At 39.2% G+C, this 27,404-nt stretch overlaps 2 protein-coding genes across 2 annotated transcripts in view; one reads left to right on the plus strand and one right to left on the minus strand.

Annotated features, from left to right (window-relative positions):
- The window catches only part of LOC134673621 (ubiquinone biosynthesis monooxygenase COQ6, mitochondrial), a 33,369-nt gene that overhangs the window by 2,456 nt on the left and 3,509 nt on the right, over positions 1-27,404 (plus strand). The window contains exons 4-6 of the mRNA XM_063531620.1: positions 18,760-18,867; positions 25,643-25,813; positions 26,407-26,609. Coding sequence (XP_063387690.1) covers positions 18,760-18,867; positions 25,643-25,813; positions 26,407-26,609 — 482 coding nt within the window. The remainder of the gene's footprint in view (positions 1-18,759; positions 18,868-25,642; positions 25,814-26,406; positions 26,610-27,404) is intronic.
- Positions 590-16,956, minus strand: LOC134673436 (transient receptor potential channel pyrexia-like). The gene is given in 15 exon segments (XM_063531425.1): positions 590-740; positions 742-1,005; positions 1,413-1,613; positions 2,038-2,333; positions 2,753-2,909; positions 4,988-5,181; positions 5,598-5,736; positions 8,329-8,558; positions 8,832-9,077; positions 9,368-9,596; positions 9,719-9,853; positions 10,103-10,259; positions 10,750-10,963; positions 11,352-11,514; positions 16,662-16,956. Coding segments are annotated over 15 exon segments (2,808 nt in total). The 5' UTR covers positions 16,698-16,956; the 3' UTR covers positions 590-593.

Raw genomic sequence — 27,404 nt, forward strand, 5'->3', positions numbered from 1 at the left:
TCGTTTTTTAAATGCACAATTGAAATACACAGACACTCATTGTCAATTGTCATACTGTCACATAGACAATAGGCAACCATCATATACATACTGATTATATTTTTAGTTAGAAAATAAAACTTCATACCATGCCTTAAAAAAAGTAAAGTTTATTCAAATAAGATGTATGAAATATCAATGACAATTATGAAATTAACTAACTTAACGCAAATAATAAATATTTTTTTTTATTCCAAGAGAAGAATGTAGGTATACAGTTTACTATGGGGCTGTCCATAAATTACGTCATCGATGTTTGACGATTTTTAACCCCCCCCCCCTAAAATCATCCAAAAATTATGCTTCGAATGACCCTGTTTCCTCCTACGTCATGCTACCATCACCCGATGTCCAGACCCCCCCCCCCCCCCTAATTTGAAATGACGTAATTTATGAATAGCCCCTATGTATACCTATACCACAATGACAATTCATGTGCTGTCCTTATTCCACAGTTATCTGAGTTTATGACTAGATAGTCTATAGTTCTCTATGAATATCACACACATGATACCAAATAATTAAACATTATATTAAAAAAAAAAAACATTTTTTTAGGGTGTTGAATAATCCCTATCATCTAATCTCCTCTCAATTGTACATAATCTGGAATCTGTAGTCTCAACCAACTTATTAATTTTCTTAGTCAGCTCAGCCAGCTGAGTTTTTATATCAACCATACATATTTCCTGTATAGCACCTAGCACCTATATTCATTGATCCAGGCCTATTTCTATTGTCCGAACTAGAAGTTGTTCTTTTTCTTCTTTCTACGTTCTGTCCCTCTGACGAATATCTGTCATAGAGGTTACTTTTTCTTTTGTTGAACTGCTGAGGTTTCTCTGTTTCCACCTCCTCTTTGCATTCTATTCGGCATTCGTAGTTGTTGTTTTTTCGTATGCTGCGCTTGGTGACTTTACGGCTGGCGACCATTTTGTAAATTGATGATATTAGTTCCTTTGGAATCTGAAAGAGAATTAATGAATATTAATGAATGCTTTGTTTAGATTTTAAATGACATTCGCGGTTATACGACAGTGCATCTTTATGCTAATGTAGGTACGGTTTAGGCGGTCTTCACGTAGGATGCGGATTCGCACGCCTCTACGATGTGTGAGCTACAAACGAGCATAGCGCTCTCTCGCTCACGCACCGAAGTAGCGTAAAGATCCGCATCAATGAGATCGCCGCGTTTGTGTGTACTGCATTCTTCATTTTTGCACTCAGTTGTTAAATTTTCATTTCAACTGTTGAATTTGTATTAACTTTCTTCGTCCAGCAGATATCTGCATGCCTCTCTTGCAGGACATGCATGATCTTCACAGGAGTAGGTACACCACGATTATTTCTTTTAGAATATTAAATAAACTTACTCTATTCTCCCTTGGATCGTTAGGCCTTATATTCAACGTCCTTGTATACTGCGACGCCGTGAGTAAGGCCCCAAATCGCAACAGCAGTATTAATTGCTTGGGCGCCCATGATAGCAAGGAACTGAATAGCATACTCTCGAGGTAGCCCACCAGCTGCGTCGTGCGCACCAGTCGGTCTAAACCGGCGGATACTTGTAAAGCCTGAAATAAAATTTAAGAGGATAGTTATAAGATAAGATAAGTAAAGAATCAAGATAAAAAATGGATGACTTATTAATTTTGTACCTACTAAAAACAAGAAAGTAATGGTCAAAGTAACTTCGTGTATTCGAAGCGTTTACCGCCTTTTCCGGTGTGCACAACGTATTGTACACACGTTATTTTTCTGTTAATACCATTATCGACTTCACAAAAATATAGAAACATAATCTAGCCTATATTATAATAATAACCTTCTATTTACATATTCAGGGGCTAAAGAATCGATAGATACCTCAATCAACAATATACTAAGTTTGATGTCGTTTTTGATCGGGTTGATGAGCAGTAGATGACTGTGTTAACAAAAGTACAGTCTGCCATAAAAACTTGTATAGAAAATGTTTATTATGCTTAATTATCTTACCTGTATATCACTGACCGCCAAACCGACCAACAAATTAGTCAAAATAACGGTCACAAGCAGCACAAATATCAGAAACATCCCATGCGCCGTCAGCGGATACTGTATCTGCGAGTTCGTACAGTTATTATAGAATATATCCTCATATTCCAGCTCTCCTGACATCATCATGACGGTCTTTACTAAGCCTGCTGGTAGTTGGAAGGCTGGGTAGTTGCTGAATAGCACGCTGAAGGCCAGACCGAAGGCGATTAAGAGACAGCTATACGCCATTAAGAACATTGCGAAGTTTACGGTCACTGAAATAAAGAGAAATTTTAGTTTGCTGTCATAAATTACAATTATAATTAGGGCAGAGACGAGTAAATATTATAGAATTCTTCTCCAATTTATGTTGATTCGAACAAAAACAATTCGTCTAGAAAGCGTCAGTTAGTAATATTTAGATCTAGGTAACTTTGAGAGTTCCCTATAGGAGTCGGTATATGTATACGATCGTTAATGTGTGTTGTTTATTCAGAGTTTGTGTGTTTTTTTTGTGCGATTACCAAAACGAACGATGATTTTGATGCGGTTTTTTATTCTCTTGGCTCCATATAGAAAATGTACAGAATTGATACGTCTCTTCATCAAGATCAACTTTTTTCCGGAGAAGCACAACCATGGACATTAAAAGTCTTCATTATTAGCTCATCTTCAATATTTACGTACTACTTACCGGTCGTAAACATCTGGACATAAAGGCCGAAAGTTGGGAATCGGCCAATGATCATCATTAACTCCAACCAACAGAAGAATATCGTGACGGCGGCTACGTCATGCTGCCAGTCCGACGTGTGGAGTTGCGTTGTCTCCGTTTTCTCCCATATGGGTATCTGGAATTAATTCATCAATTTTAACCTTTCATATGTGTGTGTTGGTCAATAATCGTGAATTCAATCAACCGATCAGCAGTTGCGCTATAAAATCGTTCTCGAAAAAATGCAGAGTGGCTAAAATTCGGTCAGGATTACTCAGGATCCTATATTATACACAGACATTAGGGTTTTTATTTTTCCGAATTTTTAATTTTCATCTGACTTCGCTCGAATTCTTGTTCTAACTGATAAAAAATACTATACATTAAATAAATTATAAATTCGGGCAACATTTAGAGGTTGTACATCATCAACAAAGATTGTTCAAGTAACCAACGACTCTACAGCGGAGGGTAGAAAATGGTTTAAGCGGCTACCATCAAAGCGGAGAGTAGTGTGATACCGAACCTTCCACATATAAATACATTTTAAAATTAGTAGTAAACTTGGATTTTGGTCACTCGATAAATGTTCTAGTTAAGATTTTCCAGTTTTTCCACCTGTTTCCAGGGGAAAAGTGTTTTTATCGTGTTTTAGACGCAAAATTTAGTTTTCTCATTCGATTTTAGTATCGGTTCATTATATTTTGTAATTTTAGAACATAGTTCATTTTCACGCAATGTATGGGGTTCTCACTCTACCTTTTCAAATTGTGCAACCACTAAAAGTTCTTCGATTCTTTCGAAAAAAGAAATATATAGTTTTTAGGGTAGGAAGACGCCATTGGTGAGCAAAGTCAGGAAAAATATTACAAAAAACGTTGATATTACCTACCCTGGAACACTGAGGCACATAATCTACTAATTTATCGTCGTGTTATTACCTAATGTTTGTGTTTTCTTCGGATTTTTTATGTATATTATAATTATTAGGGATCAGTCTTGGCTCCCACTCTTTTTAATTTGTACATCTACGACATGCCAGAGACTCAATCGAGGAAATTCGCTTACGCTGACGATATAGCGTTAGTCGCGCAGGATCGCAATATAAGCACCACTGAAAACCGCTTAGAACACGACCTTGCTGTCATGGACGAGTACTTTACTCGCTGGCGCCTATGTCCCAACGCCGCGAAAACTGAAGTGTGTTGCTTCCATCTGAACAACCGACTAGCTACCAAGAAACTCAGCATCTCGTTCAGGGGCTCCGTGCTCAATCACAACCCGTCTCCCAAATACCTAGGTGTTACTCTGGACCGAAGTTTGACTTACAGCTCCCACCTCACCAACACCGCAGCAAAACTTAGGACCAGGAATAACATTCTACAAAAACTAACGGGGACAACGTGGGGAGCCTCGGCTAGCTGCCTACGAACATCGGCCTTGGCTCTTGTATACTCAACAGCTGAATACTGCGCCCCCGCATGGCTCAACAGTGCCCACACGAGCGCCATTGATACGCAGCTAAATGCTACGATGCGCCTCATCACGGGATGCATGAAGCCCACCCCTGTGCACTGGCTCCCAGCTCTAAGTGGAATTGCGCCTCCTCACCTCCGCCGCAAACACCACCTGCTCAGAGAAGCCGACAAAGCCCTTGAACGCCCGGAACTACCCCTGAATAGAGACTTGGCTACGTTCAGGTGCACAAGGCTGAAGTCCAGAAACCCACCGGCTCTCCTTATCCACCAACCACGCTCCCAGTGGAACCTGAACGACGCCTGGTCCGAAGAATGGTCGCAGGCAGACGTTCCATCTGATCTCTTTGAACTAAACCCGCGGAGCCACGCGCCTGGTTTCAATGAATCACGCCGTACCTGGTGCATGCTCAACCGCCTGAGAACAGGAATTGGCCACTGTGCCTACCTCCGGAAAAAATGGGGATGGAGCGACCAAGAATGCTGCGAATGCGGTTGCCCAAAGCAAACTGTTCGGCATATTGTTTTGGAGTGCCCACTCACAAAGTACGACGGCCCAGTGGAAGATTTTAAGACCATAACGAGTGCAGCCATCACCTACTTGGAAAAATGTAGATTTAGATTATAAATTAGCTATGTAATGAATGAACAGTGTAATGTTAATGCCATACGATAAATAAATAAAATTATAATTTTTAAACAGTTTAATTAATAAGACCTGTTTCATAACATAACTTACAGTGCTTAAGAAAACTCCCAACACGATGGTAGATTGCAACCAGTTCTCCCATTGGCGAATATACGCGTTCCAATCCAGGCACGCTTGGAAGATCTCCTTGCATAGGAAACCTATGTTTAGTAATATTATTAGGTATTGTAGCGGGCTGAGAGACGATGATACGTCGCAAGTCACTTCTTCACAGAGGTAAATTTCTGAAACAGGATTTTTTATTGATTAAAAAAAGAAGAGGTATGTCAGGATCGTAGCAAGTGGAATTCCGTGGTCTTTGCCTACCCCTCCGAGAAATAGGCGTGATTATATGTATGTATGTAAATATTATAATTCTTTGACAAAAAATGGTATCAATTATCTAATTCATCATAGCTCGGTTTGGATCTGTTAATCTGTTATATTTGTTTGTGTCAAATAATCAGTCGGTACATGCTGGAAAAATGGTACTGTTTTACTGTCCCATGTTTTGCATCATATTATTATGCTTGTTTCGATTAGGGTTTTTACATTTGTCCCTCGAAACCCTCTGTTAGTCGGCAATCCCTTGGCAATAGTACATACAGACGGGCATAAATACCTATATTTATTTACCAACACGACGTTAAATTGGACTTACGAAGTATATAAACGCTGTACATAGTGATGAACAAGGCATGACAGAGGAAACTTAGAACGAAAAACTTTCTTATCCGCCTCCATTTGAGAAACAGGAACGTCTCGGCTACCGGATGTTTGAGGACATCTTTACGGCCCACCTGAAATTCATTCAATCTATAAATATTTTTCTTACGCCTCTTAATCTATAAATATTGGCTTTACCTACGTCACCGGCAACGGACGAATACCGAATTTACTCTTATAATTGTTTGACCGGAATTTCTCGTTGTTATTAAGGTGGTTCGCTTTTCATACAAAATTCAATCAAAGCTCATTAAGTAACTACACACTATTAGTACACAAATATTTTCGCATTTATCTTCTTTCGAATATTCGTTTGCGCGAAATTAACAGGAAAACAATGTTTCATACAGAAATCATGCAAAAATCATAGTTAACTTTTCATCAATTTTACGTATGTGTGTGTCACAAATGTCGTGTACAGATACATTTGCGACGTTGCCATTCCATTTCCGACGTTGCCGGGCTGACCACGGCTCGAATTTGGAGTGCCGTCATGTTTAGTGCAATTTTGTTGACACTGATATTTGACAGGTAGTTAATTGACCTAAGCGAGAAGTTCGTCAGCTTAGCTAAGAACTATCATGGCGTGTTATGCAAACAGTCGCTTTTTTGCTTGCAAACGGAAGATTCCCGGTTCGATCCCCAGTCATTGTATGCTGGAACATAACTTTTTGTATTTTTGTTACACCTAAATTTCGTATTGTTTTTTTATTTTTATTTAAGTTTTCTTATTATCATAAATCGATTATTAAGTATGGGCTACACGTATTGTTTTATTTTTACAAAGATAATTAGTAATTATACTCTACCTAATCTCTCTGATTTTTACAATCAGGACATCTTCACTGCAATAAAAACCGGGCAAGTGCGAGTCGGACTCGCGCACGAAAGGTTCCGTGCCATAATGCAAAAAAAAAAAAACAAAAAAAAGCAAAAAAAAAACGGTCACCCATCCAAGTACTGACCACTCCCGACGTTGCTTAACTTTGGTCAAAAATCACGTTTGTTGTATGGGAGCCCCATTCAAATCTTTATTTTATTCTGTTTTTAGTATTTGTTGTTATAGCGGCAACAGAAATACATCATCTGTGAAAATTTCAACTGTCTATTACGGACTATTACGGTTCGTGAGATACAGCCTGGTGACAGACGGACGGACGGACGGACGGACGGACGGACGGACGGACAGCGAAGTCTTAGTAATAGGGTCCCGTTTTACCCTTTGGGTACGGAACCCTAAAAAGTAGTGTATAAAATTTCCTGTGGTTAAAAATAATGGATTTTGTCTATGAATGAAAAACACAATTATTACTATAGTTTGTTTTTTTTAGCATTAGAAATAAGGTAAACAATCTTGACGTGTATTTTAATTGAAAAACACATTTTAAAAATTAGTTACGGCAAATATGTAACAATTATAAATCTAATACGATCATTTATATTCTTCTGCTTTCATAAGTAATCGTTTTTGATTTTTAAAAAACCTGATAACACTGAGTATGTGGGGGAAGCGCTGCTGGCCTAGCCGAAAGCAATTCGGAGGTCACGGGTTCTAACCCCGGTTCGTACCAATGATTTTTCGAACTTTTGTACGAAATAGCATTTGATACCTACCTATTTACACACCGATACCTATTTTTCGGTGAAAGAAAACAATGTGAGGAAACCGGACTAATCCAAATAAGTTTACTCTCTGGGTTGGAAGGTCAGGGCAGTCGCTTTCGTAAAAACTAGTGCGCATGCCAATTCTGGGATTAGTTGCCAAGCGGAGATTGAATATCTGGGAGACCGACCAAAGCTTAGAAAACATAAAAACTCAAAAATGCGCGTTTTCTCATAGACCTAGCTAAGAGATCAAACCCCTTATAGCAAATTTCATCGAAATCGTTAGAGCCGTTTCTGATACCATCCAAATATGTATATAAATAAATAATTATATATATAATAATTGCTCGTTTAAAGGTAAGATAACACAAAGGAGAAACGAAAAGAAATTACCTACTCGCACCAGTCTTGAACCCCAATCCTCTTGCACGTATTTCCACGAACATACCGTTACGCTATTGCAACATACTTACGTTGTGTGAAATTGTCTACTACAAGGATCACGGAAACACTGTTTGCATGTGTGAGTAATAGTAGGAAAAAGCGTGACAGCAACACTCCGTCGAATTAAAAAGGTGGTTTTTGCACAATGAAGTATTCAATGTTTATTCTAATAGTTCAATATTTACTTAAAAAGTGCGCGAAACATACTTTTAAGTATACAAATACCAAGACCATTTCACAAAAAAATAAAATCTGAAATTTTGCAAAAGTGGTGCCATCTAGCGAGAGTTAAGTTTTGAGTAACCTAGGCGAACCACCTTAAGGCGGAATAAACCAGCCTATTTTGATACAGTCCGCGTTTTTATTTCTACGTCCCAGTAGGACCCTAACATTGGTACAATGTGACTAAAATATCCACTCAAAGAAAGATTCCGCGATTGATTCAGGGTAGAGTGAATTGAGCACGTGGAAAAGCTAAAAATATCTGGAACTCAAAAGCTTAAGGTACGATTGGCTAAACCAGCACACAGTTGAAACTGTTAAAAGCTACTGTCCCCTCTCAATAAATTCGTGTTATTAGGCTTCTGTGGCTCGCTTAAGTGGGCTGGGCTATCTACCTCAATAAACGCCAGCAGCAACTCGGCCTCCCCGCGGCTCAAATTCGGCACAAGAGGCCTAAAGTCAATAGTGAGCTCGCAGTCGACATCTCCTAATTCGTGCTCGCTCATATGGACCGCGTCGTCGAACTTGCACAGGTAGCGGGGTACCACGTCCGGGACGCGGCGGACGACGAAGGATAGGGCGGATACGCCGCCGTTTGTGCGAAGGGTTAGGTCACCTCCGTAGTCTGAAACAGGAACAGAAATTGTCTATACAATGATGATTTTTGTGATGTCATAAGTTGAGCCGTTCTATAATATTTATTCAGAAATGTTTGAAGCAGTAGCGTCAGACAAAGTCGACAAGTGATCGCCATTTATTAAAGGCTACTGATGTCTGTTAGATGAGGATCGCAATGAACCGATTCGATTATTCTGGCGATATTTGTTGGATGCATATCTACTGCATTGCGTAATGAACATCTTTCGACTAGAAGAAATTAGAAAAAATATTTACCTACCTAATAACAACAACACGCACGCCGAAAACTCATTCAACGCAGCTATATGCAGCGGCGTGTATCCAAACTCGTCCGGCGCGTTAGGGTCCGCACCGAAGGTGAGTAATATCCTCGCCACGTCGCACGCCCGGGCCCCTCTGACGATGGAGCCGTGGAGGGGCGTTCGGCCGTCAACATCTTTGGCGTGGACGTCGGCCCGCCGACCGACTAGGAGCTCCACCACCTCTACGGATTGAGCTAAGGCAGCTGAAACAAAATTCATAGTTATTTAATGACAGAAGTGCTCATCCACTTCCCAGGGGTTTAACTTACAGTCTAAATGCCAATGATTAATCTCAACACGATTATGCAATGTCCTTCAGTCATGTATTACATTCGTCGTTTTATAATTTATGGCAAACCCAGAAAAGAAACCATTCAGCAAGGCAACCATCTTTAAGCCCACCCGTAACTCATTGCTGGAAAAGCTGTTCTCACGTCGGATTAAGTCGCTTCATACTGCCTACGAAAGATGTCACACTTCAATCAAAACATACCTAAATGAAGCGGTGTCTGCTCTCTATAATTAGGGCAGTCAATCCTCGCATTGTGATCCAGCAGTAACCTAGCGCACTCTGCATGCCCGTCTTCCGCTGCGAGGTGTAAAGCTGTAGACCTCATCTGTCCAAACGCTGCTCTCACGTCGGCTCCTGCGTCTAGGAGTAGCTTCATGCATTTGGCCGAGCCTAGGGAGGCTGCTACGTGGAGTGGCGTTTCTGTGAATACCTGGAAAATAATATTTAAAAGCCCGATTAAAGTACACTTACGGGGGAATAAAACTAAAAACATGACACATTCGTTTAACACCAGACAGTCCTGTTTACATATACACGATTATCCAGACCTACCTGCGGAGTATCAGGACAGGCGCCGGCTTCCAACAACAAGCCGACCACGTCCGGTGCGTCACTCAGTACTGCGTAGTGCAGTGGCGATCGATCACTCAAGCCCGCATTTACGTCGGCACCGTTTTCCAGTAATATCTGTAAAAAAAATATAGGACTCTGATAGGGAAGACAAAAACACTTATAAATTTTAGCATAGATAGTAAAAAACGTTTACGTCGCATGTACTGTAAGAATTTGCGATAACTCAAAAAGATCGGAACTATTCGCAATCAAAATTCGCCAGCAAATGGTCTACGTAGGGGCACATTTGTCACAAAACTGGATGGACCGTATTCTAAACTATTCTTAGCCATCACAGTCATGATAATTTGCAATAACATTCACCTTAACACAAGCCAAACTTTTCGCACTCGCAGCACAATGTAGTGGTGTAGCTTTTCCATCGTCATAACAGTCCCATCTGTTAGGGTCTGCGTGATGTTCCAGTAACAGTTTGACACATTCTTCACTGGCCACTAAACAGCTCAAATGTAGACAGGTCCTGAAAAGTTTGTGGTTTTTTTCAACAAACATCCAAACGAAAGGATGAATAGGAGGTTTTTAATTGAACTGATCTTTATTATTATTTAGGTATTATCCTAGAATTGTATCGTTGGATTAGGATTTTCTAGGATATTTAACTGTTCTGGGTGGTCCTGGTTTCCAAAAAGCATCGTATCGAGATCAAATGAATAGGTATATGCCAATTGATTGGCAAAGTTTATTTTAATGTCTGGGATCTACCGTGAGTCTTCTCTTCTCGTCTAACAACTCCTTATCGTGAAAAATTAACCATCTTTTATATGGATCTCCCTGCCGTCGTCCAGAGCCCAGTTCAGGTCGATCCCGACCTTATGGAATCTCGCCAACAAGGAACTCTGTCCCAGCCAGCACGTCCACAAAGCGTCCGTCTTCCTCTTCTGGCTGCGACCCTAGTTCCAATACTTGCTCGTACTACCCTACTTCAATGAAAGTGTAGTGTCTTGACTTACCTGCCATCATCATCAGCCCAGTTCGGATCGACCCCGACCTTCAGCAACCTAGCCAGCAAGGAGCTCCGTCCCAGCCAGCACGTCCACAACGCGGCCGTCTTCCTCTCCTCTGGCTGCGATGCTAATTCCAACACTTGTTCGTACTGCCCTACTTCAATGAGAGCGTATAATGTGTCAGCATGTGGGAGTTGGCGTAACACATACTGTATTCTCTCTGAAATATAAATATAGTAACGATAAGTTTGCAAGAAATAGAAAAAACTACTTACATACTTACTTACCAATCAAAAGTTTGGTCATATTGATTTTAACACAATACTGGGAGCGGAAGATCATCTTCAATCAGCCATCGAGGTGCTGCATTATTAGAACAAAGAAGTTTACCTCCGATCCAAGATTACGTAGGCATCCATCTACCAAATGGGTACCATCTACTTGGTTAGGCCTATATCCTTTTGCCCAAGTCTTCTGGCAAACTCGTTGCTCGAGATACAGCCCGATTCCAGGCCAATCGAGTCTTCTATCACCTCGTCCATGCCGACCCAGTATCGTAAACATTGAAGTAACGCCTCAAGATAAAGATATAGTTATCCAATGTTTACCTATAGGCCAGATGTCCCTACTGGGTTTAACCCTGATCCTCTCGCCCAGGTCTATGCCCCTCGCTGACTCGTCGCTGGAGATATAGCCAGCCTCCAGGTCGTCTGAGTCCTCTGTCACCTGGTCCACGCCCACGCACCATCGCGCACTGCCTTGGCGGAATACCTGATTAAAAGAAGTCCTTATTACATCAGTCTACCTAATCCTAAAAGTTATTAGTGATTTCCTGTCAACCAATCAAAAACATAGTATAGAGGCAAACAAGGCAGCTGTACGTTTGTATGAAAAAATAAAATAAGATACTGTAGAGTGTAAACACCTAGAAAGCTTCTTGTTTATTTAATATTAATATTTATTTTACAAAAGAGAAAACTTTACGTTAAAAGTTAAAGGTAGAAACATCATGTTTTGGATTAGGCAAATGGGATCACTCATCACATCACATCACGTCAAAAAATAGAATAACATTTTATATAAAACTATAACGACCCGCCTTGGCTTCGCAAGGTTTACACAAACCTTAACAAATTACACCTAAACTATCTTCAAGAATCACTCTATTGATAGGTGAAAACCGCTTGAAAATTCTTTCAGTAGTTTTGAGTTTATGAAGTTCATCGCCAACACACAGACAGACGGACACGCGGGGGACTTTGTTTTATAAAGTGTAAAAAAGAACAATTTATTTTGCATGTAGGCCAGCCTTCAGATAACTGGATTTTTTGGCGCTTCAATTATCCTGCTCTAAAAATCGACATGGTTAAAGTCCCACTTTAGTCGCCATCGTCACACAACTGTCACATGACACTACTCACACTATGCTTGGATTAATATACAACGACAAGTTATGAACACGTGACAAAATCCAACCTTATCTTTAAACGACTTTCTTTTTTTCTTTGGCGCGTTTCTGGACGTCATCTCGATCTCGCTACTGGTCAGAGCGCGCCTGCGTTAATACTGAAGCTTCTCTCGCGCATGCCGAACCAATTTAATCATATTTCGGGAGAGACCTACTTCTGATTATTGTCTTTTCTTAAAATCAACCTAGAACCGATCCTAGAAAAAACGTAATGCTTTCAACTGTCTAGAACTGACATTTTTAATGGTCTATCAGGAAGTCTAAAATAGCTAACCCTACAATGAAACCATTTAAAAAGTAATAAAATTCACTTTATTAGTTTTTAGTAGTAGCAACAAATCGCTAAATGTTTTTATTGAATGTCACATGTCTCGCTATCGTCTGCCCGTGATACTATTTATATCAAATTCCTTACATACTTGATGGCGCCTAATATAATGCAAGAGTCCCCAATATTTTTTGACTGTTTCGACAGTTTTCACAATTTATTCGATGTTGTAAAGTTGGCGACAACCACGACTATAATCGTGTAAATTATACCGGGTGGCTAAAAAATAACAGCTTTTGGGATTATAATGAGCAACTTTTACTATGGGACCAACCCCGAAATCGAGAAAAAATAATTGTTTCAAGTGTTTCATACATTTTGGCTGGTCCATTTTCTATGGGAGGCTAATTTTTTTATTCGCGATTTTCGTGGTTGGTCCCATAGTAAAAGTTGCTCAGTATAATCCCAAAACCTCCCTGGCAACGGTAATGCATTATTTTTTAGCCACCGTGTATATGTATAACATTCGGTTAGGCAATATTCGATAAGATTTCTTAAGCCGTTCCAATAATATGTGTTAAATCTCATCTTTCTATAAATAAATGTGGAATGATGGTTATGAGTATGAGGTAACCCATTAATCTAAGGAAACAATCTGGAACGCTAAGCAGCGTGAGTGCGTAAAGTTTGCAATCATTTTATAATTCGTGAGGAAATATTTTAACATGATCTTAAGAATGGCTTTCCATTTTTAAACCGAAACCAAAGAAGTGTTTTAAATTTTAAACACTAAACATAAGATCTCGGTGGTTTTAACTAAAGTTCGAAAGGTATTAGATATTAAGCTTAGGAGTTTGAAATGTTTTAATCTCTTATGTAAAGTCTATACATATAAGTATGTAGATTAGTCCGTCCGTCGATCCGTGAAAATGGTAGCATATCAACAGAAAGAGTCTGTGAAAGACATTTAGTCCCTAGCATCGTATGTAATAAATAGTAGGTAACCTACAGGTCTTAAATATAAACAAAATCAAATCATCTCGGACTTACCCTATGGGCATAGGTATGTGCGTTGTTCGCCCGACCGACTATAAAAAAAGATGATGCTAAAACAAAAGAGTCATAATCTGCTCCTTATTCTTGGATCGATAACATAAACATTACCATCCCATCTATCTCTCACCTTGCATTATAATAGGCTATAAAGTAAACAATGCAAGCTAGAATGTTGCATGGCTGAATTCAAACTGCAATGGTGGAAGCTATCAAATTCCAGCTAAATTTACAGCTTATTCAACAGCTAAAATAGCAATCGGCATATTACATAGGTCCATGCGTCGCTTTGCAATACTAAATTGGAGCCTCTAATTTAGTACCGCAAAAACTTTGTCGCTTTTAACATCCACCATACGAACCAACATTAACTCACAATAATGCTACCAATAACAAATACTCTAAAAAGTCTAAAATGTCCCGAAAATTATAGGAATGGAAGAAAAGACAGATTGACAGTGCTACCTATTAACAAATACTTTAAAAAGTCTAAAATGTCCCGAAAATTATAGGAATGGAAGAAAAGACAGATTGACAGAGTTTATACTAAAGTGCATACACCAATGATGCAAAGTAGGTACATCTTATATTGCTAGAAAGCTTCCCTCTTCCTTTTCTAGTTACAGCGTGCACTTCGAGAACCATCCGAATAAACACTACACCTTATAAAACAAAGTCCCCCGCCGTGTCTGTCTGTTTTATGTGTTCCCGATAAACTCAAAAACTACTGAACGGACTTTCATGCGGTTTCCACCTATCGATAGTGATTCTTGAAGATGGTTTGTGTATAATTTGTTAACCGGTGCGAAGCCGAGGCGGGTCGCTAGTTCCAAATATGTAGATATGTGGGTATCCTAAGAAAACTGAGTCTTGAAACTGTGTGATTTTCGTAGAAACACATGAATGTGTCGACAGTGACACAGGATTGTAACTACACATCAGTTTTCTCACAAGTCTAGCCAACAAACTGACTCAATCACATCCATTCTCTGAAGTTATGTTTGATTTTCCTTGGAAATGTTAAATCGGGACTTTGTTTAAGTCTCGCAATACTGCCACTTATACTACTTCAAAGTCTAGTAACTCAGAATTTATACATTAACAAATATACCGTCCTCGAATATCTACATTGACAGCTTTACAACTTCGTCACACTACTGTAATACGACTAATCCTATTACCATCTCTTTTACTCTTGCTTCGACTGTGCAAGTGTGAATGAGAAACTTTACGACCCCGACGTCAGTTTGCGGATAGTATAAAAGCAACAATCTAATTGACCACAGGTATACCTTAAGTCGTCGCAATAAGGTAGATGAATAATCAGTTAACTGTATTGACAATAATACGTTGTCCATTAGATTTAATTAGACAGTCCTCGATACTCGGAATTATATGGAAAATAATTTCAAATATACCACTTGCTTGTTAAGGAATCACCGTATACTGTGCCAAAGGATTCAGTCTCCAATCCTATTCCTGTTCGTCTATGTGAAACCTCATGCCGGTAAAGTATATATGTCATATGCCTAACGGTTGAGTTGATAATTTAACAGAATTACCAATATCTACTGCTCTCTCATCTGAAGAGGAAAGTCGAATTTCGGTTGGAACGATACTGGTGTTCTAAAGATGGTGATAGAGCCCCATATACACCCATTTACTAGTACATACCAGTACCATCGCCAACGAAGGAGTAGAGGGCGTGCACCAGACTTCGCTACTAACTATTACTTTGCTAGGCAACGATGCAGATGGCCGAAGATCGAGGGGTCTGGAGAGCAGTGATAGGAAGAATACGCCATAGGAGTCACGCTCCTCAGACATGAGGTCACGACCAAGAAGAAGAGCATCGCCAACACAGTAAAGTAACAGATCATTCATGAATCGTATTGCAACGAATTAAGGTCGACCAATGATCAGTTGAGAGTGGTTGCTGTTAGTATCGAAGTGTTTATGTTAAGAAAGGTAACGTCTATTTTAGCAATTGTTTAGACACACGTCCGACTGACGCGGCTCGTGAGTGGAGTTCCCTTCTCACTATAAAGGCCTGGCCACTCCACCAACATAACGATATTTATTTATTTAAATGCCTAATGGCATTCTCAACCAGTCGACCATCGATCCATCGATATCAAGTAGGTATATTTGTGTACAGTTGGAAGTGTGGGCCTCAATTGTATTACCATTGTGTATATTATCATCATCATCATCATCATCTCAGCCATATCTTTATAAAATATATATAGTGTAGTGTAGTCTTTGTAGTCTTTAGTGTATATTATATCTTTGTAATATCATCATGGTACTCATGGCGTTTAACTTGATAGTGTTCTCGATCATAAATAAAGTACTGGATTATAAATGTAAACATCAAGCATTTACTCCTAGTTTCTCAGAGTTCTGAAAATTATTCTTAAATTCTTTCTCTTCCGAGGCACAAGCCTTCATTACCCCCCCCCCCCCCCTTACTGCATATAATAAAAAATATTTGTTGAAATTTGAACTTTAATAGCTGTCAATAAAGTTAAATATCATATCCGCCATATATGGCTTCGTATGCGGTAAGGGGTTAACTCGGCAGAGCAGCGAGTAATGCATAGAATTCTCTAAATACATTCTTATATTTCTTATTATTAATACCTACATAAAATGCTACTATTGCGCCGGCTATGTAGACCAGCCTTTACAAGTATGCCCAGTTGCCTTTGAAGTGTTAGAAATAAATGACATCATCATCATCATGTACCATCGCCCACACTGTTAACTGAACAGTTCGTAAACCTTATAATAAAAGGCATAAGGCCCACCGATGGACAGTTAAGAGTGTTGCCGTTTGTACCTGGATATAAATGCCACTGTTGGGCAGAAGCGTTTCATGGATGGCATTGGCAAGCATTGGAGTATAGAAACAAATATAATAGAAATTTAGCTGAATAAGTGGTATTAATTTAATTACTTAACTGCGCAGACAATGGACATATATGACTTATAGGTGCTGTTTTCAGCAGTTGTGATCAAGTTATTAGCCTTAGGTATTTTTAAGCTGTATTACTCCATAATCTATGTCCATAATTCTACAGTTCATTATATTTTCAAGATGGAGTTATTACCTCAAATTCTACTTACTGGCTGTATGTTATCCAAAACTGTCTCGGACAGCATGATTTATGTTTGACTTCAATCATAACACACTCGCACGTATAAAGATAGAGTCTTTCAAAAATCTCCCGGCAACTTTTGAATGTCCGCGGTAAATCTTCATTGGCCTAATTTATCCACGTCCCAGATCGGGGCCAAGTGGCCGGATATTGTCGAACGGTAACAAATTAGCCAGATTTTTCTTAGAACTCTTACACTTGACGTGAGGCAACCAAAACAATAACACGCACACCCGTTCAAGTATTTTATGCGTTTTGCTCCTATAAAAAACCGCAAGAAGCGTCTTAAAATACTGGCCAGTTGTTTTACCAATTAAAAAAAAAGTTTAGTTATTAGCCGTTCGATTTATAAATTTGAAGCGAACCGTTTGAAAGTGCGTATCGATGTATCGATCGAACACCGTTCCCAAAGAGCTCTCCCGCGCTACTGCAGCGGGTTCTCTAATCTTACTCCAATTCAAAACAAATAAACTTTGCAGAAATAATGGTCGACATCAGATGAATTGCACATGTTTTGTGAAATTGAAATACTGGTTACTGGTTCCGTGATTCCCCACGATTAGCCGATTACCGTTTAGACGAGAGATATTTCCCTTTTAGGGAAATTTAATTATTCATACTTAGTTAAACAACAAATCTTAACAAATAGTGCCTAGATTTAAGTATAATACCCTTCTATGTTACTTATCCGCCTAGATGTAGTTGCTCCTTTTGTAAATATTCTAAGCTAGATTCTGCTCGTAACTTCGTCTGTGTGGAATGATGATAATGTTTGATAAAAACTACCCTATGTCCATTCTCGGGGCCCAAACTATCTCCATACAAAATTTTGTCCCAATCGGTCCAGCAGTTTAAGCGTGAAGAGGTAACAGATAGACACCAGTGGCGGCGCGTCCATAAAAGCCGATTCCTACCGGCTTGCCTGTTTTTGGACTTTTAAGCAGAGTTGTAAAGGAAATATGTAAGCCAAATTAGCCCCGGCTTGCGCGCTTTGACGCGCCGCCACTGACAGACACACATTCTCATTTATAATATTAGTATAGTATATGTAATTATCGACCATTGTAAGCGAGTTTAGCTACTCTTGCACCCGTTGTGCAATATGATAAGTATGCTTTTGAACGTAAACAAGATGTGTACATTGGATAACTGCGCGATGACATACACCGACTTACGGCCGAATTTGCTTACAGTACAGTACTGTCAGTACTCGTAAATTAGTAGGAGTACCCGCCGGAACATGACTCAGGCGAGAGAAACGCCTAAAATAATGACCGAACACCTAAGGTTAACCACTAATTATTTTTATCTACACACATGTCATTAGTGCTCTATAATACGTTCAGAAACCGTAGGAAATGACAAACTTTATTACAATCAATTTTACTATGAGAACTTTCTTAACTGTGGTAGTAGGAAAATTTGTACTTTAATGTACATAACGTTATAGATTTTTGTAGGTTATGAGTTTAAATTTGGAACAGCAGTCAAAACTCAAGTAGGTCTCTATTCTAGTATCCATAGATATTAAAACAGTTATCGATACGAAACGTCAATTTAGTATGTTTTTTAAATATAAACCGCACGACATTTGATCTCGAGTGACATGAGAATAGGGACTTCATTCTTTTGTCTAAAATTTAAAAAAACTAAGGATGTGTGACATGCGTGAAAAAAGTTTTCATTCACCACCATTTGACGTACAGTTTATCTTTTAGTTAGTTTTAAGTATGTGTTTAGATAAAGTAGTGTATGTAACTGTACATAATTAGGCATTAAAACACTCGTGTGATCCTATTAAGAAACTCACTAACGTTCGTTTCTTAAACCCACACTCGTATTTTAATGCCTCTCATTATGTAGCAGTCACATAAACTACTATTATCTTATAGTGTTGTACAAGTTTGATATTTTTATCACTTTAAAGTTGTTGCAGTCGTGGTTGTGTTTATCGCGCATTGACGTGACATAATACACCGTCAATTTCTGCCATTAGTAAAACTCGAGCGCTCTATCATATCACGGCCTGCGAGACAAGCTCTGACTGATGTTGTTGACGTTTACAGATTGGCGCGGACGGGGCCAAGTCTGCCGTGCGAGAGGCTATGGGGGTGCAATACTTATCGTGGAGCTACGACCAGATGGGCGTCGTTGCCACATTGGAGTTAGCTGAGGTAATCTACTGACAGTCGAACATTATGTGCTCCTAAAATGACAGGGATGCTGGCCTCAATTTACGTCCCCTATGCGCGAGGCTATGGGCGTGCAATACTTTTCGTAGAGCTTTCATAGACCAGATGGGCGTCGTTGCCACATTGGAGCTAGCTGAGGTAATCTACCGACAGTCGAACATTATGTGCTCCTAAACTGACAGGCATGCTAGCCACAATTTACATCCCCTATGCGCGAGGTTATGGGCGTGCAATACTTTTCGTAGAGCTACGACCAGATGGGCGTCGTTGCCACTTTGGAGCTAGCTGAGGTAATCTACTGACAGTCGAACATTGTGTGCTCCTAAAATGACAGGCATGCTAGCCACAATTTACATCCCCTATGCGCGAGGCTATGGGCGTGCAATACTTTTCGTAGAGCTTTCATAGACCAGATGGGCGTCGTTGCCACATCGGAGCTAGCTGAGGCAATCTACCGACAGTCGAACATTATGTGCTCCTAAACTGACAGGCATGCTAGCCACAATTTACATCCCCTATGCGCGAGGCTATGGGCGTGCAATACTTATCGTGGAGCTACGACCAGATGGGCGTCGTTCACATTGGAGCTAGCTGAGGTAATCTACTGACAGTCGAACATTATGTGCTCCAAAAATGACAGGCATGCTGGCCTCAATTTACATCCCCTATGCGCGAGGCTATAGGACTGCAATACTTGTGATGGAAGTCCGACCAGATGGGCGTCGTTGCCACTTTAGAGTTGGCTAAGGGAAACTACCCGAATTTTAACTAATTCAAGATTTTGTCTTTGAAATATTTGCATTATTGTTTCGTAATCGTTTGTAATCTACATTTTTGTGGAATATTCTTCCACCACGCAGCTATTTTACTCGTAAAAGATTAATATTCGTATTTTGGGGGCAATTCTGATCGGTAGGTACCTATGTAATTAGAATTATTCAACTCCGTACATCACTAGTACAGACAGCAAGACTCTTAACTGTCCAACGGTGGACCTTATTACAAAAGGCATAAGGTCCACCAACGGACAGTTTAGAGTGTGGGCCATGATGGTACGACATTTCCTCTCCAGTGTACTTAAGAGGGCGTAGAGGAGGGTAAATTTTCAGATTCTGTCAAATTACCCCATTTCACACACAAACGCAGCTCACGCACACTACCTCAATTTACTGGGACAGGTCAGTGACCCCTAATGTTTTTTTAAAGGTGCTGCTTCGAGTTTAGTGTTAACTACTAACCTTCTTTGAGGAATTCAAACTGTCACAGCTTTCCTTTGTGAGAAGACAGAGAAAAAACACTTTTTTATATATAGCTTTCCTTGTTTGTTCATGTCATGTCATAGGTATGTGACGTATTAGGTAATTAATTATTTTCGTTGTTGACTTTTGTATTAAGATAGGTTCAAAACGGCGACGCTCTTAACTGTCCATCGGTGGACCTTATGCCTTTTGTAATAAGGTTTGCGGACTGTCAGTTAACAGTGTGGTGGTGGGCAATGGTAGGTATGCGGTTTGTAGACAGACCGAATTAAACCTAGGAGTTTTATTATTAAAAATATAAGAAATCATCTCATCTATCTACTCGAAAAAAGTGGACTATATCTAAAATTATCCCTTTATTACTTATAGGTCTTGTAACATATTTTTTTACAACTAAAGACGCTTATTTAATTTCACTTATAACTTAATTTTTAAAGCTCTGTTAATAATAAAGCTTTAAAAACATCTAATAAAATTCAGGTACTACACTTATACTTTTGTAAGTCAGTAAGTGATGCTTACTTAAAACTTATTGGGAAATCAAATAACTCATAATTACCTATATTAAAATATATAAATGTACTATTTCATCTCATTTCATCCCAATCCGCATTGGGCTAGCGTGGGGACTATAGCCCAAGCCCTCTCGCGCATGAGACGAGGCCTGTGCTCAGCAGTGGGACGTATATAGGCCGAAATGATGATGATGATTTCATCTCATACGTTCAATAAGGCCCAGGACCGGGCCTTGTCACCCGCACTGACAGAGGGCCTTTTTAGCCCTACATAATATTAAAGAACTGTGTCCCGGATAGTATGGGTTCTGGTCCATGGCGCGTCCTGAAGTAACTTATACAGTGTGTAATCGTTAAGTGTAGCCAGGCTATAATTCCGTAAATATAACAGATATCAGAAAACTTCAAATTGATATCAAAAGTGCGTTACCCAATGAGTAAAATTACATTTATAACTTTTTTTAAATAAAAGTAGAAATATCTCAAACATTAACTTCAAACCCTCCCATACATTTAGTACGACGACTCACCCCTCAAAGAACGTCGGTGTCCTAAGAGACAAAACTGCTTGAGATTCATTATTTGCGATAGTAAACTGTAATAGAATAATAAAACTACCGTTTATTAAATAATAATCTCAAGCAGTTTTATCTCTTACGACACCAACGTTCTTTGAGGGGTGAGTCATCGTACTAAATATTTAGGAGTTAGGGAGGGTTTAAAGTTAATGTTTGGGATATTTCTGCTTTTATGAATAAAAATATTAATGTATTTTACTCATTGGATTACGCGCTCTCTATATCAATTCGAAATTTTCTGATATCTGTTATATTTACGGAATTATAGCCTGACTACACTTAACGATTACACCCTGTATATCATTAGATAGTTCATAGCCTATATCGATAGAATATATCGTTCTTATGAGCGTATTTGGTGGGCATACCTTATTATTAAAAAAGTCTACTGCTTTATACTCGGAGTAATTAACAATGGAGCCGCCATTAACAGGCGTTCCCCTCTGTCGAAAATAGGCGGCCAATGGTCAACCACATGTCAACCATATGTATGGACTGACGTTTGGCTGACTTGACGTACCTATACATTTGATGTGCCCCTCCCCCGCAAAAAACGGCAGACTATTTTGTACCGAAAATTTTAGACATGGCGTCTCCGTTGGTTATATCCTCTAAGGCTTTATAATAGGGTGGCACTGGTGGCAGAAACTCATTTCATTTGTAAAATTATCACCTGTAATTTATCTGTAAAATATAAAAACATTGTATTCACACTTTTCAAATGCCAGATGATTATTTTATTTAATTTTATTTCAATATTTAATGTTTGACTTGCCACGTGCGGTGCCACAATTATTATTCAGAAAAAATATATGAGTGCCTATTTTATAGTGATACTTTTTAGAATGGAGAATAAATGAGCAAAATTTAACAATTTTTTTATTTAGTACAAATCACCACACTGTGATTGTAAAAAAATACATATAATATTCATTTATTGTGCAAAAATCAGTTTATTTGTATGAATCGTTATACATACCTATAACGATTATTTAAAAACTGAATTCCTCGTCCCTAGATTATACAAAAATGATATATAACTTGCCCTAGTTGCTAAGAGCATGAAGAAATATAGCATAGATTGGACCGGGGAGCCGACCATTTCCCCTCTTCCCTTATTTTTGGTATACGGTACGATCTCGTTGCTACCGGGCCTTATCAGCCCATTATTTGGTAATAACGGTATGCAAGGCATCTAACACAACTAATAAAACCTCCATGAACAGAAATGGGTGACATATTTTATAAGATTTGACAGTATCCAAGAAGAATCTTCAGATTCAGAATCATTAAACGGCAACTAAGCCACTAGTATTGGGTTGCCTATAATCATTTTTCTGTGAATGTACTCGTAAACCTCTATCCGTTAGTATGCGATTCATTAATGGACGCACCATGGCCCAAATCGGGACACAGTTCTTTAACACGTAATGTTAATAATCAGTGAACATTATTAATTACGCTCAAATGCTTAAGTTTCAGTACAGGTAAAAGTACATATGAGCTGTACTTTTAATTGTTAGTACAATCGGCATCAAATAGATAGTGACGGCCAAAGTGACCAAATATAGTTATAGGATCTAAATGTGAACGAATAAGGTCAGGTGAGGCATATAAGGCCCACCTTTATATTAACTGAAATAGTTTTATTAATAATCAGGATATTATGACCAAACCAATTCAATATATATTTCTCATTTGTTCATGTTTCTTACACTGCTACTGTTGCTGTTACTGTTACCGACACAAACACCAGAGAGGAGGAGATCAAAATACGCATCCAAAACGCCCTGCGGTGCAGTGCAGCCCTCCACAAAGTGTTGGTGTCCGGGCTTCTCAGCAAACATACAAAGTTACGGATATATAAAACCGTTATACGGCCTATCCTAATGTATGGCTGTGAGGCCTGGTCCCTAACACTAAAAGAAGAAGGTCAGCTCCTGGTAGCAGAGAGAAAAGTTTATCGCAAGATCCTGGGACCTATTCAGAGAGATAACGGCACCTGGAGGATCTGGAAAAATGCCGAGATCGAGGAGTTAGTGGCCGAACCCAATATCATCGGCGAAACGAAAGCGCACAGACTTCGCTGGTTCGGTCACCTACTCTGAATGGGAGAGGATCGGGCTGTCAAGAAGGCGTTCTTGGGACGTCCGACTGGTAGCCGTCCGGTGGGTCAGCCCAGGTATCGCTGGGAAGACAGTGTGGCGGCGGATCTACTTCAGCTTCGCGTCAGTAACTGGCAGGAAGTTGCGCAGGAGCGGGACAGGTGGCACGCTCTCGTTTCGGAGGCCAAGACTCTCTTTGGATCGCTGAGCCAAAATAGTTAGTTAGTTAGTTCATGTTTCTTAATACAGCTTTTGAAAAATCCATTTTATAAAAAAAACATACCATGTTGGTTCGGAACCGGGCCTTGTTACTGGCACTGACAGTGGGCCTTCTTACAATTAGTCATAGTACAAGTTCAAGAATAACAGAAAATACTACCGGGCCTTATTAGCTTTTATCATGAATTAATTTCATCTTAGATTTAAAATGGTCTATAGTAAAATACGGCCTACATGAGTCATGGAAAAACAAATTGTATTTTATTTAGTACCTATTTGTTGTTCAAAATCTTCAGTAAGCTAACTTATAAGACTTTCTATTATAATTAATCTAGATTGACAGTTTACTTAGCAAATTGTACTTTTACCTTTAGGTTTTATGTCGGAAATATTTCACCCAATTTGTACTGAAACATAAGCATTTGAGCGTAATTAATGATGTTTACTGATTGTTAATCTTAAATATACCTATTATGTAGGGCACTTAAATTATTTTAGCGGACCAAGCGGATGTGTATGTTTGTGGACCACTTTTTTATTTAAATAATTAAATTGTAATTCATTCAAAAAAGCTATTACAATTAGGGATTTAGATACCTCACCTACCTTATTACAAAGCATTACAAAAATGTCCAAAGGCCAAAGCCACGCCGATAAGACATAAGACCTCATAAACGACTTCATAAATATAAACGTTCACTGAAAAAACCCAAATTCATTTCTGATAATTTTATTTCGTTACTGAGTTATCGTTTTGCACCGAATATCAATGAAATAAAAGCACGTTGTTGTTTGATAGATACATTTATATAAACATCGTCACATGAAACCAATATAGGTACTCGTAAACCAGACCACTGCGATGCCACTGGCTTTAAATATCGTTCTTTCAACTGATGATATAGCCACAAAAACCCGCTGAAACTGCAGGTCGAGTCTTGATTTCAATTTCTTGATGATATATCATTGCATTAACTTTCAAAGCACATGATAGATCTTAGAATAGCAACAAAACTGGTTGAAACTAAGAATTTTATTGCTGAAATTATGTGAACAACATTGCTTCGTCTTCATAAATAAAATTTTAATAGTTTATATTGTTTAGGCTAAAATGTGAAGAATTTTGTTGATAAATTGTTTATCTAGTATATTGACATTATGTCATATATGTTTTTAAAATGACGTAATATGAATACCAGCACAATGAAAATTTATTCCAATAAGAAATAACAAATCTTCAAACTTTTTTCATTTTAAGTGAATTAGGAAGAAGCTAATTATACTGATTTGGTTGTATTAATATATTTTATTAAATAATTTGTCATATTTTTTAAGTATTATGACTCGTGAATAAAAATAAATCGAAATTTTAATGACTCTAGATCTCCGTGTGACGTTATTTATTTACCCTATTAATTTTGAACACAGTTTTTCACTGGTATCATCATTCGTATACGGACATGAATTTCTGTCAATATATATGCCAAATCGAACTGTCAACTTGGAAAAAAGAAGTACGCGTCCGCTTCCAACGGCCCACAGCGGGCATCCACGGGCATCTGAGGAGAAGGAGAATTTGACAGATATGGCGGATGTATGGAAATTATACGAAAGTTTACGTTTACGATTGAATTTCACTGTAGCCTTTAAGAGGAAAAATAGGAAAAGCCTGATTCGTTGTAGTCCAGTTATCTGGCTTTCGAAATCACTCGATTTTATAGCATGAGCATCGATTTTTTTATACAAATTTTACTAAACGCTGACACTCGTTCATCACGTTTTAGGTACAACTTTGCATAAGTGTATTTATTATATTGTAAAACATTTCAGATTTTCAAGGGTGATTCGTTGTAAACACACTCTTTGGGATATTAATGACATTTATTATAATTTTTTTTATCAAGAGATGTGAACGCTAGCGACTAAACGGTGACTGCCTTTTTCGCTGATTTTGCTCGATGCAGTCTTAACTAACTAATCTACGGTTATCGTTAAGTCCAGTCGTTTCTTTTTCACACTGTGTAAAGATATTGTGACGGCTATTACTATAACCTGTTAACAAACTGTTTATCAAATTCCAGGAAACTGAAAACACAACAGCATGGCAGCGGTTCCTCCCCACTGGTCCCGTAGCGTTATTGCCCCTCAACTCCAGACAGAGCTCGCTAGTGTGGTCCACCAACGTGGAACACGCCAAGCAGTTGCTGCAGCTGCCCGAGGAACAGTTCGTCGATGCGCTGAACGATGCCTTGGTAAATACTTTACCAATTCAACAACTGATCCCGTGGCTTTACCCCTCAAGCCCAGACAAAGCCTGCTCGTGTGTTCCACAATAGGTCAAGTCAGATTTCAACGAGTTACATGTTCTCACTGGGAACTATTAATAATTTTCTAATAAAATTGATCGCTAGTTTTGCCTATAATGGTCGCTTTTATTGGCAAAAAAGCATCACATATTTTTCTATAGAATATGACCTTATGATTATCCCGATCATGTGATTAGCGCCCACTGATTACCAGTTCGCCGGACGATATCAGCCTGTCTGTTAAACGCAAAATTTGACAGCTCCGTACAACTGACAGCCTGGTATCGTTCGGCGAACGGGTAATTTGTGGGCCCCTTTACAGTTCGATGACACTGTCATAGGAATTTCCTTTAAATTATTTCTAAGTCGAGGCTTGCAGTCACCATCAGATATGTCAGAGCGGTCAAGGCGCTGACAAATATCTGAACACGCCTCTATTGTCAGGGCGCTAGAGTGCGTGTTCAGATATTGTGAACACCTTGGCCGCTCCGATATATCTGATGGCGACTGTACAATAACAATATCCATTTTATTCCCAGTGGAAGCAATACCCCCGCAGCGGCACCGTAGACACCATGACATCCTGGCTGAGCTCGTGCCTGAAGAACCTAGGTCTCCCGGACGGCACAGCCCGGCAGTTGCCCCCTTCAGTCCGGGAGATCGCGCCGAAATCACGAGCAGCCTTTCCTCTAGGGTTTGGACATAGCACTCGGTACATCGCTCCGGGCGTCGCGCTAATAGGGTAAGTGATACTAGCCATTATAGGTACCATCCTAAGATACTATAGACACTATGACGTCATGAAGCTGATGCTTGAAGAAACTAAGTTTTCCTAAACGGTACGGCGCGGCAATTACCGCCTCCAATCTATCAGATCGCGGCGACATCGCGAGCCGCCTTTCATCTAGGGTTTGGGCATATAACTCGGTTGGCACGTGGGCGGAGGTTGGAGGATCTTTGGGGAGTCAGAGACAAACTACGTGTTTCTTATGGAGTATATTGGGAAAATAAAACAATTACATCTAAATTCACTAGCCTATATCTATTACTATTGATTACAGCTCCACCTATGGACTGAATAGGGAACTATGTACCCTTATTGGATGCGTATCGATTATCGATAAGCCGTCTAGGGTTCGATAAAGTGTATAAAGGGTCATACAGATGGCGCTGTTAACTGCACAAGTTAACCCTCAGTACATTGCTCCCGGTGTCGCACTTATAGGGCAAGTACTTGCAAGGACGACATTCTACACTAAGTCAGTATGACATCGTGGGTAAAATGTCTGGATTCATTTTTCTTACTATATTCATTAGAGAGGGACGGATAGTATACTTCGCGGATAAGTCGCAGCGCTAAGCTTACAAACGTCATTCCCCTTTTATTTTCCTTTAGGAATAATCATTCAAGGTAAATAGTATCCTGTGGCCCAATTATTTTTAAGCTATTTGTATGCTAGATTTCAGCCGAATAGGTTCGTGGTTGAAGAACAATAATTAAAACATACCTAACTAGTTACTCAAGCTGTAAGTTTTC

Source organism: Cydia fagiglandana, chromosome 18 (assembly GCF_963556715.1).
Source record: "Cydia fagiglandana chromosome 18, ilCydFagi1.1, whole genome shotgun sequence".
Lineage (NCBI taxonomy): Eukaryota > Metazoa > Arthropoda > Insecta > Lepidoptera > Tortricidae > Cydia > Cydia fagiglandana.